Consider the following 14,014-nt stretch of genomic DNA (forward strand, 5'->3'; position numbering starts at 1 on the left):
GAACCCTGAGCATTGGGGTGAGGATGGAGAAGCAGGTGGAAGAGCAATGGACAGAGAAGGCAAATCAGGTTTTCCCTCTCTGGGGTCGGCCGTGGCACAGCACCGCAGTGGTTAAAGCCCGCTGCCACCCTTCCAGGGAGCAGGAACGCGCTGGCTCCGGCACAAAAGTGGCCGGCGATGACAACGTCCCTGCGAGCAGGACGCGATGCCGGGGTTTGGCCGGGGCAGGGCGGCGGAGGGGCCGTCTGTCAGCCCTGCCCCTCCGGAGGGCGGGGAGGGCCGGCGGGACAAAAGGCGACATTATTCGGCGCTGCAGGAGGGATGAATGGAGTATTGAAAGCCACCACCTCAGCGAGTAGATTGGTTTTCATCCCCCATCACTGAGCCGTCTGTCTGTTGGCGGGTCTCCTCCTCTGGGCAGCGGGAGCTGAGAGAGAGACCAGGGAGGAGTAACGGGGCCCTGTCCCATCCGTGGAGGCTCCATCCTGCACCTCCATCACCTCGGGCTGCTGCACATAAAAACCCTTGGTCCACCATCATCTCTCTCTGGTGCAGGCAACAAAGCCTTGATCTGGAGGCTCTGGAGCCCGTTCAACCCACGATCTTAAGGGACCTTGGCTGGGTGGACACCAGCACATGATCCCACCTGGGAGCTCTTCTCATCCTGTGCGTGGGAAAAACAGGAGCAGGAAAAGGCTGGAGGAGGGGTTTCCATGGGAGGGAGGGTTTGGTCATTGATACAGTGGATTTCAATGTCCTTTCCCAGGTTTTTGACCATCAGTAGATGACAGTAGCTGGTGTGCATCCCTTAAGGAGATGGCGTGCCTCGTGCAGGCTGGAGGGACTAATCTGAGGTCTCGGCTGAGCTGAGCCTGAGAGCCTGGCTTTGTGTGTGAGAGCATCCTCACGATGGCACTGCTCCACCAGCACACGCTGCCGTCAGGCCGACTGCTGGCACCGCTGGGATGAGGGTCTGGGCTCCCAGAGGTGTCGCGGCCAGCAGGACCAGCCCCCATCCCCCTCCCGAACAGTCTGTGAGTGAAACAGAGCTAGAAATCCATCCCTTCGGCAGTGATTCCTGCAGGGAGCAGTAAATGAAGGGGAAATGGAATCTTATGATATTTAATCTCTTCTCTGTTTTCTGCTGACATTCCTGTTTGCTTTCCATCTTACCCCCGTGGAGTTTGCATCTCAATCCCCCAGGTGAATCAGGTTGTCCTACAGACCCCAGAAATTACTGTCTTCCCACAGAAATGCCTGTCCCTGCTTTTTTTTTCCTCACAGGATGACAAAGAGCAGAGACAATAGAGGCCTCTGGCTTCCAGTTTCCTTTTGTGGGTGGGATGTGGCCCTTTCAGCTTCATCTTGCCACTCAAAAAATTACCTCTTGTTCTCAATAAATCCAACTAGAATTACTTTTCACGTGTCTCCTGGTCACCGCTCCTGGGAATACTGAAGAGGGGCATGTTCAGAGGTCCTGCATGGTCCTTGGTGGGCACAGGCTCTTCTGGCCATCACCACTAACTGCTGTCTGCATGTTTCAGGGACAACCTCCTCTGGATACCTGTCTGCGGCAGGACTGTCGTGCAGCAATGACACCTGGTCCCTGTCTGGCCACCCGGCACGGCACAGGGGGGCCGGACATCGCGGTGCTGCCCCTTTCCTTGATGCCAGCCATGCTCCTCCTCCTCTTTCTCCTTCTCAGCCCCACCGGTGAGCTCCGCGTTGGGCGGTGGGAGGGGTTTTAGGCACCCGCGATGTCCCTCCGGCTCTCAGATTTGTGGGCAGATTTTCTCCATGGGCAAGATTGGCATGGTGTCCCCAGCAGCACTGAGGGTGCACAGGGATGGAGGGAGCAGGTCCAACACCGATGGGAAGATGCTTATGGCCAAAGGATGCTCCTGGGGTTGCTCCACAGGACCTGTGGGACTGATCCTGCAGAAGCGACGGGTGGAATGTGCACCCATCCCCTCAGGACGATGGTTCCTTCTCACTCCTGGCAGGCACTGTCCAGTCAGGCTGGGAAGCATTTTAATCGAACTGGGAAAAGCCATTCCCGCTTTGGAACGAGGGTCTGCGCAAGTGCTGAGGCAGCACAGTTATCCCGGTGTGACTGGATCCGTGTGATTACAGCCAGGCGGTGGGTAACACATTCCTGCCTCAGCAAACCCGTGCCAAGGCGCAGCCAGCCAGAAAACTGGGAATTCAGATGTAGTCAGACACCCTAATTGAGGCAAATCAGGTTTTGCCTTCCCACTCCCTCAGCGGGAGCTTCCCGTCCCCTCCCGAGCTGCTGTGGCAGCCCCGGCGCCCACACTCGACATGTGGGGATCTTGAGGGGACCCCGGTGGCTCTGCCGCTGTCCCCTGCACCGCCAGGCTCTCCCGGTTCTCTTCATTAATGGGCAGAGATTAGTCGCTAACTAAGGGCGATTTGTCCTCCCATTTGGTGGTTTTGTTTAGCACCGGTGTTTACTCAGAGCAATTTCCCTTTTTCTTTTGGCTTTGTGAAGCTGGATCAGAGAAACACCGAGGGCCCTCTCTCTCTCTCTGTTCTCAAAGGATACCGTTTTCCCCTCGTTCCTCATTATGGTAGACACACCAGGCATATTTTTTTCAGATCTCTCCTGACTTTGCTGGAGGATGCTCTTAAATGAATATTTCAGAGCTTTGATTTTGACTTAAAGGAAAATGAATATTTATCAATGTCTTTTTATCCACTGCTTCTTCGGCACTGGAGTGGACTAGGTGTTAAAAATCAATACAAACCAGGATGAAATGCTCTTCCTAGAAACGCTCACATCTCCACATTTTTGGTGCAGAGGTGAGCTGAACAATCTCTCTCTCCTGTTTTCCAGCCCACAGGGCTGCCATGTCCTTCCCTGTTCTCTCCTTTAGAGCCTCTCTGCTCCCTTGGTCTTGCCTGTGTAACTCCCACTTCTTGCTGGCATCACAGCATCCCTTTCCAGCCTGCCTGGTCCAGCTGGGGAGGGCAGGAATGCCCGACCAGGGCTGGAGCTCCCTGGCTGCTGATGTTCATCCCAGCTACGGGCAGCATCCCTGCTAACTCATGGATACATCTAGACAGTTGCCTTATTCTCGTTTCTCTTGGGGCTTCTAGGTCTTTCTTTGACAGCCCTGTTTTCTAGCTGACTTAATGGTCTCCCAGGCAACGTCCTAGCAAGGAAAAGGGAGGTGGGTTCATCTGCTCAACTGTCCCCCCAGGCTCACGCTGCCTCTCACGGTGGTGACATCCGCCTCCGGAGCGGCTGGGATTGACCTTCACGTCATTGCTCGTGGGCTGAGCGTGAAGCAGGACAGGGCTGGTCCAAGGCAGGGCGAGGAAAAGAGGCCACGGAGCCACCATGGGCGTTGATGAGCCCTTGGGTGCTGTAATTAGCATGGAGGCATCACAGAATCACGGGATGGTTCGGCTTGGAAGAAATCTTAAAGCTCCTCTCATTCCAAACCGCCTGCCATGGGCAGGGACACCTTCCACTAGGTTTGGAAGGGTTTTGGAAGGTTGTCACCCATGGGAGAGGGCTGTGCAGCCACAGCCTCAAGCCTGAGGTGCCTCAGATGGCCGAGGAATCTGTGCTGGGCTCTGGCATCTGCCAAGAGCTTGTGAACTCCCAGGGTACCCACAGGGGCAGTGACAGGGATGTCCACAAGGTCCAGCCACTCATTCCCATCCACTGTCCCCTGGATCATGCTGCTGTGACCTCCCGGACAAGTCGGAGCCCTCAGTGCCCCATGCTGGCAGCATCCCAGGGGGGACCCCACATCACTCAGCACTGGGGCTGAGACAGTTTTTGTGCCCAAATAAATGCCCAAATTGTGGGAGGGGGGCCCAGCCCAGTGAGAGGAGCAGGCTGCCAGGAGGAGTTTCAGCTTTCCCTTAGCCCTTCCCTGAGCATCCAGACCCTGAGTGTGGGGTTGCTGGCAGGGCACTTCCAGAGCCCTCATTCAAACCCAGCTGGCTGGAATGTAAATGCATCCTGCAAACGTTCAGTTCCCTCTGGAGGCTGCTTGCTCACCCCCTAAGGTGGATGCAGCCTATCAACGGGTGTGTTGGTGCTTGCACATAATTATGGAGCTTGCAAAAAGCAGACTTTGTTGGGAGAAAAAAAAAAAAAAGAAAAAATCAATTAAAATGCACACAGGGCACAGCATCTTCCATCAGGAGATCTCCAGTGGGTTTCTCAAGCCAGGCAGGATGGGTTTTCCTCATCCCCATCTCACCACTCAACTTTTCCATGGGGCACAGGGCAGGGGCATGCAGGAGCTGCCCAGGGCCTGCAGCAATTCATGAATGGAGCCATGGATTGATACGAAGATCCCCAAGGCCTGACTCAAGGCAGGACCCACCTGGGGTGGCTGCTGCTGGCCACTGGGCTCTTCAGTGTCACACACGTGTCACCCGGTGCTTCAAGCACAGTCCCACCACAGAGCCACAGTCACCCACATGCTGCCTCAGTTTCCCCCACTGTGAAGCAGATGAACTGATGCCCTGAGAAAAGGTGTTTAATCTTTCCCCTACAAACCTCAGGCCTTTGCAGGAAAGGAAAGGGTCCAGGGGCTCTCGGGTCCCCCACCATGCTCACCCCATCTCTGCTGCCATCATCCTTCGAGCTCCCCATGCTTCAAGGGCTGGGGAGAGCTGATCCCTTCTCTTCTCCCTTGCAGAGCTGATCCCTTCTCTTCTCCCTTACAGGCACCACCTCCGAGCCTGAGATGTTGCAATTCCCAGGTGAGATTCTTCTCTTAAAATCACTTTTCTCCAGGAAGTTTTGTAGTTGAAACATGCGGTTTTTTGGTAAAAAAAAAAAAAGGGATTTGGGGAATTTCAAAAAGGAAGCATATTGGTTTGGAATAAAAAGCAGCAAGAAGCTAAATTTGTTTTACAGAAAGGAAATAGAGTGTTTTTATTATCCCTGTTCCACTTATTATCCTGAGAGCGGAATTTTGCCACCTCCTGCTGAGTCCCTGTGCCATGCATCACACACAAGCAAATAATTCCCTTGACATGGCAGGCCAGGAACACTTCTATGCCTGCTCCCTGTCACCAGCAGCTTGAGGGATCATCTCCATCCCACCGACTCCCACGTGGGATCAGCTCTGGATCTGTTCGTTGAGGCTCATAAGAGTTTGCTAATTGCACCTTGTCACTTGTCACCCATTGTATGTCTACACATGGACGCCTCACATCTGCTTTCCTCTTCTCCTGTTGGGTTATTGCCCCTTAGGAGGTGAAATGATGGCATGATCATAGAGTCACACAATGGTTTGGGTTGGAAGGGACCTTAAATCCCACCTTGTTCCAACCCCAACGTGACATGGGCAGGGACACCTTCCACTAAACCAAGTGGGTCAAAGCCCTGTCCAACCCAGCCTTGCTGTTGGTGCATCTCACTTGTATTGAGATATGTTGAGTCTCCATGTCCTCTGCTTCCAGCAGATGAAGGGAAGCCCAATGTCCCACCACCAGGTGGGCAGCACCAAGCCTTGTGATACAGAGAAGAGTCACCATTTTATTTAAGGAGCAGGGATTTGGAGTAGTTTTGCTCCCCCTGAGTGTTTGTCACCTCGTGGCCTGTTGCCTGCTGAGGGACCTCCCTCTGCCCGTCCTCCCAGAGATCCGTCTCTCCAACGGGCCCAGCCGGTGCCAGGGGCGGGTGGAGATCCTCTACAACGGCTCCTGGGGGACCGTCTGCGACGACGACTGGGACATCGTGGATGCCAACGTGGTGTGTCGCCAGCTGGGCTGTGGCCACGCCATCACCCTCCCGGCTGCCATGACCTTCGGCCAGGGGAGCGGGCCCATCTTCCTGGACAACGTGGACTGCAAGGGCTGGGAGGCAGCTCTGAGCGAGTGCTGGAGCCACGGCTGGGGCATCCACAACTGCTACCACTACGAGGACGTGGCTGTCGTGTGCAATGGTAGTGAGGTTGGGTTCCCTGGGGGCAAGGAGAGCAGGGAGCTCCTGGGGGGCTGCAAGCCTTGGGGGGTGCAGATGCTTTGGTAGAGCCCAAGAGTCATATCCCAGCCTCTGTTCTTATGATCATGGGTCAGCCAAGCCTCCTCTGCATCCCCCCTCCACCTCTTTCCTCAATCCAGGTCACCTCCCAGCTCCACATGCTGGTGCTCCATAAGGTGACCAGCCTGTTTTGTGTTTCTTTTCACTCCCAGCTCAGGGACTTTGCGACCTCTCCAGCACAATCCTTGGGGAAAGAGCACATGCCCACCCACGTTTCAGCCTCTGAGTCAGTCGCTGCCCCACTGCTCTTACCCCTTTTAACTTGTCTTTCTTTAAATTGCTGAGCTTTTCAGTAGGAAAATGTTCCTAAAGGTGAGAAAAGCAGTGGAAAGTGTTTGAACTTGGCAAGTGAAAGTGGAACAACTCCGTGCCGACCCCTATGTACCCCACACACTTTCCTCCTGTGTAGCTACTCAGGGTTTGCTCATCAGCCAGGCATCAGTGAACACTGAATGTGAGGCTGTGCAGACCCAGAGCAGCTGCTCAGTGAATCCCTGTGTCCTCCAGAAGCAGGGCTTGGAAAAGGAAGGATGGAAAGGCAGAGATGATGGGTTGGCTGGTGTGTTGGACCAGAGAACAGAGGTCATGGATTGAGCAAGAAACTGAGCCAGGGCACTGCTGGAGAGGAGAGGTGGAAGGGGTGAAGAAGAAGGTAGGGGAGGTGGCTCTGAGGGCACAGAAGTTGCTTGAGCCCTTGGCAGAGAGCTCTGGGCAGGGCAGTGCAGCTGCAAACCCTCTTTATTTCCCTGTTGAGGCTAGTTTGGTGCAAACCCTCCTGGAGCAGTGGGGTGGGAGGGATCCCTCCAGCTTCATGGTGGAGCAGCAGCAGGTGCCACCTCTCTGCTTCCCTTTGCAGAGTTCTCACCCACGCAAGCCAGCGAAGGACCGACAACCAGGACCCTCACAGCCCCGGTACAGGATGGGGAAAGTAAGCTGCTTGAGTGCTGCTTGCAGGGGGGACATCCTGGCTGAGGGCAGTGTCTCCCACCATCACCTGCTGCCCCTCTTGAGCCCCCCAACTCTCCAGCTCTGAGGGGCAGAACCCCGGGGATCTATCATTGTGCTGGCCATGGCCAAACCCTATCCCAGAGCTTTCCATGGCTCCCAAGCCGTGTTGCCCTAAAGCACCACCCTTTCCCCGCTCTTTCTCACTCGGTTTCTTTGCCACCACGGGCACTGCCATTTCCAGGCTCGGTGGCATCCCTGTGCCGTGTGCAGGGACACAACATCCTTCTCACCACGTGCTGCCACCCTCCAGGTGACGGCAGCATCCGTCTGGTGAGCGGGCCCGACACCTGCCAGGGCCGGGTGGAGATCTTCTACCGCGGGAACTGGGGCACCGTCTGCGACGACGACTGGGGCCTGAGCGATGCCAGCGTGGTCTGCAAGCAGCTGGGCTGTGGGCAGGCCCTGGATTACAAGAGCAATGCCTACTTTGGCTATGGGACAGGGCGCATCCTCCTGGACAACGTCAACTGCGATGGCAGCGAGCCCTTCCTCTCCGCCTGCTACAGCCTCGGCTGGGGCATCCACAACTGCGGCCACCACGAGGATGCCGGGGTCATCTGTGCAGGTACCAGGGCCCGGAAAACCCAGGGACTTTCCGGTCTCTGAGGAGAAATGGCCTCAGAGAGATGCTGAGGTGCCCAGGGTTGGCCAGGGACCAGTCTTTGGTGCTGTAGGAACATCCTTGCTCCTTATCCGCCGTCATCCTGGTGGTCTGGAGCAGGATGCAACACTGCACAGAGAGACTGGGACACGGCTGGAGTGGTGATTTGCAGGGGAAATGCATCTGCCATCCTGCCATTTCCTTCTGCCACTTCCCTGCTCTGCTGGCTGGAAAACAAGCTGCCCAAGTCCGGAATGAGTAAGCGGCTGCCAGGGGCTGGGCACGATGCCAGGCCCAGCCTGCCTCCCCTTCCCCTCCTGAAATGATGCATTTCTGCCATTCTCCGCTGATTACTGTTTATAATGTTAATAATCCCCCTGAATTCCCTCATTATCATGGCTAATGACGGGAGCAGTAAGTGCCAGTGCTTTCCCTTTCCTGCTATTAGGGGACAAAGAGGCTGATGCAGGAGAAAAGGGACAGTTTTCTCAGGCTGGTCCTTTCCTCCTTAAACATCCCCATCCCCTCTGGCACCTCCCCTGGGCAGTGAGCTGATGGCATCACCATGAACAGCCCCTGCTCAGAGGGGTAGGGGATAAGGCAGAAGGTCCCATGCGGGACCCCAGCACTGGGGCTGGGGTGGAGAAGCCCCATTTCCAGCACCTGAGCAGCAGGAATGTGCAGATGGACATGGTCCATCCTCATCCCCATTGCCCTGGAGCATCCAGACTCGCAGAATCACAGAATCAACCAGGTCGGAAAAGACAAAGACTTCTGAGGTCATCGAGTCCAACCACCCGGGTTTGCCTGCCACGGTCAGGACGTTCACAGCTGTGCATCTTTCTTCCTGCCATTTCACCTCTGTCCCTCTGTGTCACTGCAGGGCTGGACACGTCCACCATCACATCATTCACCACCTCGGTGGCCCTGGACTCCGAGGAGACACTCACAGCCACGGCCACAGGTAGGTCAGCAACACTCAGCTGGGATCTTGTTGGGGGGCATCTGTGTCCTGCTGTGACCCAACATAGTCACCCTGGGGTCCTGCCACGCGTGGGTGACACTCTGGAAGTGACATTGCCCATGGCAGTAGCTTGCCATGGGGCAGCTCTGGTGCTGGTGGCCGCTGGCACCGACTGAAGAGGGGCAGTGGGTGCTGGATCTGGACCCCCCAATGCCTGTGTGTCCCCATGCTTTCCCAGCAGTGACAGACGGCAGGGACCAGCCCTCCCAGGCCACTGAGGTGGTCACCACCATGCTCCTGACTGTCGAGCAGGAAAGTAAGTGTGCAGCTGCTGCTAGTTCTGCATGGGGCTCCCCGTTCCTGGGGGTGGTCACCCCCTATCCCCAGGGCTCACTCCACATCCACAGGGCTCACCCTAAGTCCCCAGGGGCTCAGCTGACATTCCCCGTGCTCCCAAGGGCTCACACCATGCCCCCAGGGGACGCTCTTATGTCCTCAGAGATCACCCCATAGGCCAGGGTCTCACCCCATGCCCACAGGGTTTTGCCCCACATCCTCAGGGGGTTGCACCCATGTCTCCATGTGTTACCCTATAACCCAGGGAATCACCCCACGCCCTGAATGTTTTGCCCCACATCCCTGGGGGGTTGCTCCCATGCCCCCAGGGGTCACCCCATAACCCAGGGGCTCACCCCACGCCCACAGGGTTTTGTCCCACATCCCTGGGGGGGTTGCATCCATGTCCCTAGGGGTTTGCCCCACATCCCCAGGGGGCTGCTCCCACGTCCCTACGTGTCACCCCATAACCCAGACGCTCACCCCACGTTCCCTGGGGGCTCACCCCATACCCCTGGAGGGTCAGCAGGGGACACTGGACCCCCCTGTGGAGCCCTGGTCCCCCCCGGTGTCGTGCCTGTGCCGGGGCCCCCACGCAGGTGGCGGTGTGCGGCTGGCGAACGGGAACGGGAGCTGCCGCGGGCGGGTGGAGGTGCGGCACCGCGGCACCTGGGGCACCGTCTGCGACGACGACTGGGACTTCCCCGACGCCCAGGTGGTGTGCCGGCAGCTGGGCTGCGGGGCCGCCCTCGCCGCCACCGTCCTCGGCTCCTTCGGCTACGGCAGCGGGCCCGTCCTGCTGGATAACGTGGGATGCGGCGGCGGCGAGGCTCGCCTGGCCGACTGCTTCCACCTGGGCTGGGGGCAGCACAACTGCGGCCACCACGAGGACGCCGGGGTCATTTGCCGAGGTGAGAGTCGGGGAGAGCCTGGGGGCTGCCAGCTGGGAGAAGGGGGGTCTCCAGTGAAGCTCAGCTCAGTGGAGTGGAAAACCAATGAGATAATGGGTGTAGGGAGGATTTTGGCTGTGCTCAGGGGGGGCTGCGGGAAGTGGGGTCTCCAAATGGGGTGGTGGGTGATTAATGAGCCCCTGGGATTCCTCCTGCCTGTGGAGGACAGCAGCAGTGCTCGGTGCTGTGGTGCAGGTGATGGTTGGAATGTGAATACAACCTCTGGTCTCTGTTCCTGCACTTCCCTGGAAGTGCAGTGGCTGCACATTCTACCCCACACATCCCTGGCATCAGTCCCCAGCCATCCCACACTGCTGCTGGGGGGCTCTGACGTGACCCTGGGGGGCCTCCTGCCCATGGGGGACAGCAATGGCAGTTGGTACCGTGGTTCACCATGGTGATGGCTGGAGTGTGTCTATCATCTCTGGTCTCCATTTGTACACATCCCAGGAAGTGCAGTGACTGCACATCCCACCCCACATGACCCTGCATCCATCCCCAGCCATCCCACACCACTGCTGGGGGGCTCTGTCCTGGCCCTGGGGTCAGGTGTCCCCTGAGTCACTTTCCCACCCCTTCCCCACTGCACCAGGTGCTGATGATGCTGGAGACCATTTCCAAGAAGCCACTGCTACGACCACCACGTTGGTCCCAACTCGTCCCAGGGAGGGTAGGTACTGAGCTGTCACCGGGGACTCAGTGCCAGCCCTGAGGATGCTCCACACTGGCACAGTGTGGAAACGGAGGTGGCTTGGGCAGTGGCACAGGCTTTGGCAGTGTCTGAAGCATCCACCTGGAGCAGGTCATAGGAGGGGGAAAAACTAGTGGCACCATTAAGTCATGGGCTCTCCTGGTGCCTCCAAGGCTGGTTGAGGCAGAGGTGACAGACCTCAGGTGATGGACCATTAAGTGTTGGATTTTGGATGGGAGAAGAGACGATGGACCTCAGGTGATGGACGTTGGTGAGGAGGGGAGGTGATGGATCAAAGGGGCTGAGCCAGGAACAGAGAATTATTGTCCGTTCTTTCAAGTTGAACATCCACCACAATGCTCCGGGGGTCACCCAGGTACCGGCAGCTGGTCACCCCCCCGTGATTCTGGCTGTCTGGAGGCAGTGGGGGAGCTGTGGGCCCCAGCAAACATCTGCAGAGCCTTGGAAAGACCAGAGCTGTTCCAAGGTGGTGGAGAGGGGGGCGCAGCACTGGGATGGGCACGGGCAGGAGCTGCCTCACCCCGTGCCCTCCGCAGGGTCCCTGCGCCTGGTGAACGGCAGCCACCGGTGCGAGGGGCGCGTGGAGATGTTCTACCTGTCCCAGTGGGGGACGGTGTGCGACGACGCCTGGGACCTGCGGGACGCCAAGGTGGTGTGCAGGCAGGTGGGCTGCGGGCACGCCATGGCAGCCTGGGGGGAGGCCCGGTACGGCCAGGGCACGGGCTACATCTTCCTCGACAACCTCAAGTGCAAGGGCCACGAGCCCTCGCTGCTGCGCTGCTCCCACATCCGCTGGGACGTCCACAACTGCGACCACTCCGAGGATGCCGGTGCTGTCTGTGACATCCTATGACCGCCCGCCCCACCGGGACCCCCCAGCAGGTAAGGGGGGACAGGGGTGATGCCCACAAAGAGGGGCTGAACCCTGACACCCACTCTCTGCCCCAGTTTCCCCACTCACCCCACAAGGGCACAGGTTGAGTCCGCTGTGAGTGTTTGGGCTCTGAGGATGGGAAGAGCTGGGTGAGGACTGGGCTCTCCTCAGCTCCTGAAATACTGGCTGAAGGTTTTTTCCCCAAGACCACCCCCTGGAAAAACAGAACCGCTTTTGGTGTGAAATCTGGTTGGTTTCAGCCATTTCTTTTAAGAGAGGAGGAGAGAAAAATGGACTTTCTGCTGTGAAAATGATGTTAGATTATACTCAGAAAATGTAAAAAGGGGGCTGAAATCCCACCAGGATGTTCCAGTGGCTCTGCAGCGAGTTGCTGCTGTTCTGCAATTTGCTTTGAAAACCCCTCAGAAATCCCAATACCAGCTTTTTCTTCCCATTTTGGTATCAGAAATACCGATCCCTCCCTCATTTCCATGCAGCAGAAATGCAGACATTGGATCTCACGCCATCTGCAATCCTCATGCCCATTTCCTCTGTTTCTTCTGCAAACTCTGTGGGGTTTTAGGAGAGCTCAAGTGAGATTTCCCTTCCTGGGGGGCTTCAGCACAGCCTGTGTACCTGCCCAAAAAATCCCTTGGGGAGTGGGAAAGGATGGGGCTCCTTGTAGCCTCCCCATCCTTCTCCATCCTGTGCTATCCAGACATGCTGGCTTTGACTGCTCTGTCCCATAAGCTCCATAATGCTCAGGGCAGGTGAGGGTGCCCAGGGCAGGCAGGGAGCTGGCAGACAGGACACAAGCAGATGGAAAACCATAGGGGAGGCCCCAAATCCCTTCCCAGAGCAAGGAAAGGGACCCAGAAGCCCAGTCTCTTCCCAGTGCCGTGCCTTTGGGGTAAAGGCTGTTTCCCTCCCAGCTCAGGTGGAAGGATCCATCCTGCAGCATCAGTTGCCTTCACCACCAAGTGTTTGATTCCTAATGGGACACCAGGAAAATGATCTCTGTGTTCTCATGGATGGGGTGTAAAGGTGAGGAAGGGCTTGGGCAGCAGCACAGAGCAGGTCCCAGCTGCTCCCTCTGCTGCACTCACTCCTCTGTTTGTGCAATCCTTTTGTTAATAATAGACTGTGCATATTCCTGGGTCGGGCTTTTTGGTTTTCCCATTTTTCCTTATATGTGTTTGGGTTTGTTTTGTGAATAAATAAAAGCCCTTTGGAAGTGCTCTGAGACCTGACTTGTCTCCCTGTCACCCCCTCAAAGCCCCGGACAGCAGTAAACATCTGGGGAAGAGGCAATGTCCCAAACCTCGAGGAGAAGGCTCAGCTCTTGCTGCCAAAAATTGGTGCAAATCCCTTGATTCCCACCCAGCTGAGAGCCCAGCTTAGACCCCTCCCCACCCCAGCTCTGGGTGTACAGCCCTGAGCCACACCAGGCTCAGGGTTGGTTCCAGCTGTGGGTTTGTTGCCAGTGGATTTGGCAGTCATGTGGGCTGTGGGGTGGCCCTGGCCCCATGCTAAGGCTGATGTTGGCTGCCTCTCCTCCACTTTCTGTGGGCAGAGCTTTTCCAGTACTTTGCCCCCAGGCCAGATTTCCATCACTGAGGGGTTGGAAGGGAAACTGAGGCATGGAAGCATCTTCCAGGCAGGTTGTGGCAGTGCAGCTCGACTTGGGCTTGCTGGGGCCCTGGGAAAGGGCAGGGAGGTGGTGTGTGAATAAAAACTCTCCTTTCCCAGGTCCTGCATGCTCCACTGCACACCCTGCTGCCCCCTCACCCCCCTCCTTGTCTCCTGCCTCCGGGACAGCTGGGCAATGCCTGGGTCCTGCTGGGAGTAGGAGGGGGACAGAGCAGTCCCCAGCACTCCCCAGGCCCCCCTGCAGCCCACACCAGCTGGGGATGGGTCAGAGGGTGCTGCGGGCTCCGCCAGCTTTGCCACCCCCTCCCCATGGCTATGGGAGGTGGGGAGGGATCTGGTGGCCAGGAGCTGCTCTGGAGGCTGCTGCCTCTTGGGGTGTTGCAGGGAGGAAGGTGAGTAAGGCTGGATAGGTTTTCCCTGTTTTCCTTGAGGGCTGTGCCTTGAGCCAGCAAAGTCAGGCTGGGTTTTGGTGTTACCCAACACCCTGCTGTTCTTGGCTTTGGGCTGGGAAAGCAGGTCCTGCTCTCCTGGAGCTTCTCCCTTCCACAACCTGCAATCCAGCAAGCAAAGGGTTTCCAGCCAGGAGAGACAGCAGCTGCCTCCCTTGTCTTCCAGCCTTTTCTCCCGCAGCCAGCTTGGAGTGGGCTGGGATCCACAGGGATCCCCCTAGACACTGCACAACCAAGCTGGACATCATCTCCATGGGAGCAGGGAGTGACAGGCAGGGTGGGAGCAGGGAACCAGCACAGGGAAGGTTCTGGAGCAGGGTACCAGCACAGGGGATGCTCTAGAGCAGGGTATCAGCACAAGGAATGCTCTGGAGCAGGGTACCAGCGCGGGGAATGCCGGTGGTGCGAGAGCATCCAGCCTTGGGACCACAGC

At 57.4% G+C, this 14,014-nt stretch overlaps 1 protein-coding gene across 1 annotated transcript; it reads left to right on the forward strand.

Annotated features, from left to right (window-relative positions):
- The first annotated feature begins 205 nt into the window (after nt 1–205).
- On the forward strand, nt 206–11,461 carry SSC4D (scavenger receptor cysteine rich family member with 4 domains). The gene is made up of 9 exons (XM_017828840.1): nt 206–294; nt 5,488–5,939; nt 6,894–6,965; nt 7,227–7,610; nt 8,530–8,610; nt 8,849–8,926; nt 9,546–9,857; nt 10,489–10,566; nt 11,145–11,461. The coding sequence occupies exons 1-9, from the start codon at nt 206–208 to the stop codon at nt 11,459–11,461; spliced, it is 1,863 nt and encodes a 620-aa protein (XP_017684329.1).
- The last annotated feature ends 2,553 nt before the right edge of the window (nt 11,462–14,014 follow it).

The sequence above is a fragment of the Lepidothrix coronata genome, unplaced genomic scaffold (genome assembly GCF_001604755.1).
Source record: "Lepidothrix coronata isolate B3197 unplaced genomic scaffold, Lepidothrix_coronata-1.0 Scaffold154, whole genome shotgun sequence".
Classification (NCBI taxonomy): Eukaryota; Metazoa; Chordata; class Aves; order Passeriformes; family Pipridae; genus Lepidothrix; species Lepidothrix coronata.

Excerpts from the sequence above, each read along its gene's own strand:
- SSC4D (XM_017828840.1), top strand. The coding sequence starts at position 206 with ATGCCGGGGTTTGGCCGGGGCAGGGCGGCGGAGGGGCCGTCTGTCAGC. Across the intron at positions 5,940-6,893 it reads CGTGGCTGTCGTGTGCAATG|AGTTCTCACCCACGCAAGCC; the intron begins GTAGTGAGGTTG and ends TTCCCTTTGCAG. Across the intron at positions 8,927-9,545 it reads CCTGACTGTCGAGCAGGAAA|GTGGCGGTGTGCGGCTGGCG; the intron begins GTAAGTGTGCAG and ends GCCCCCACGCAG.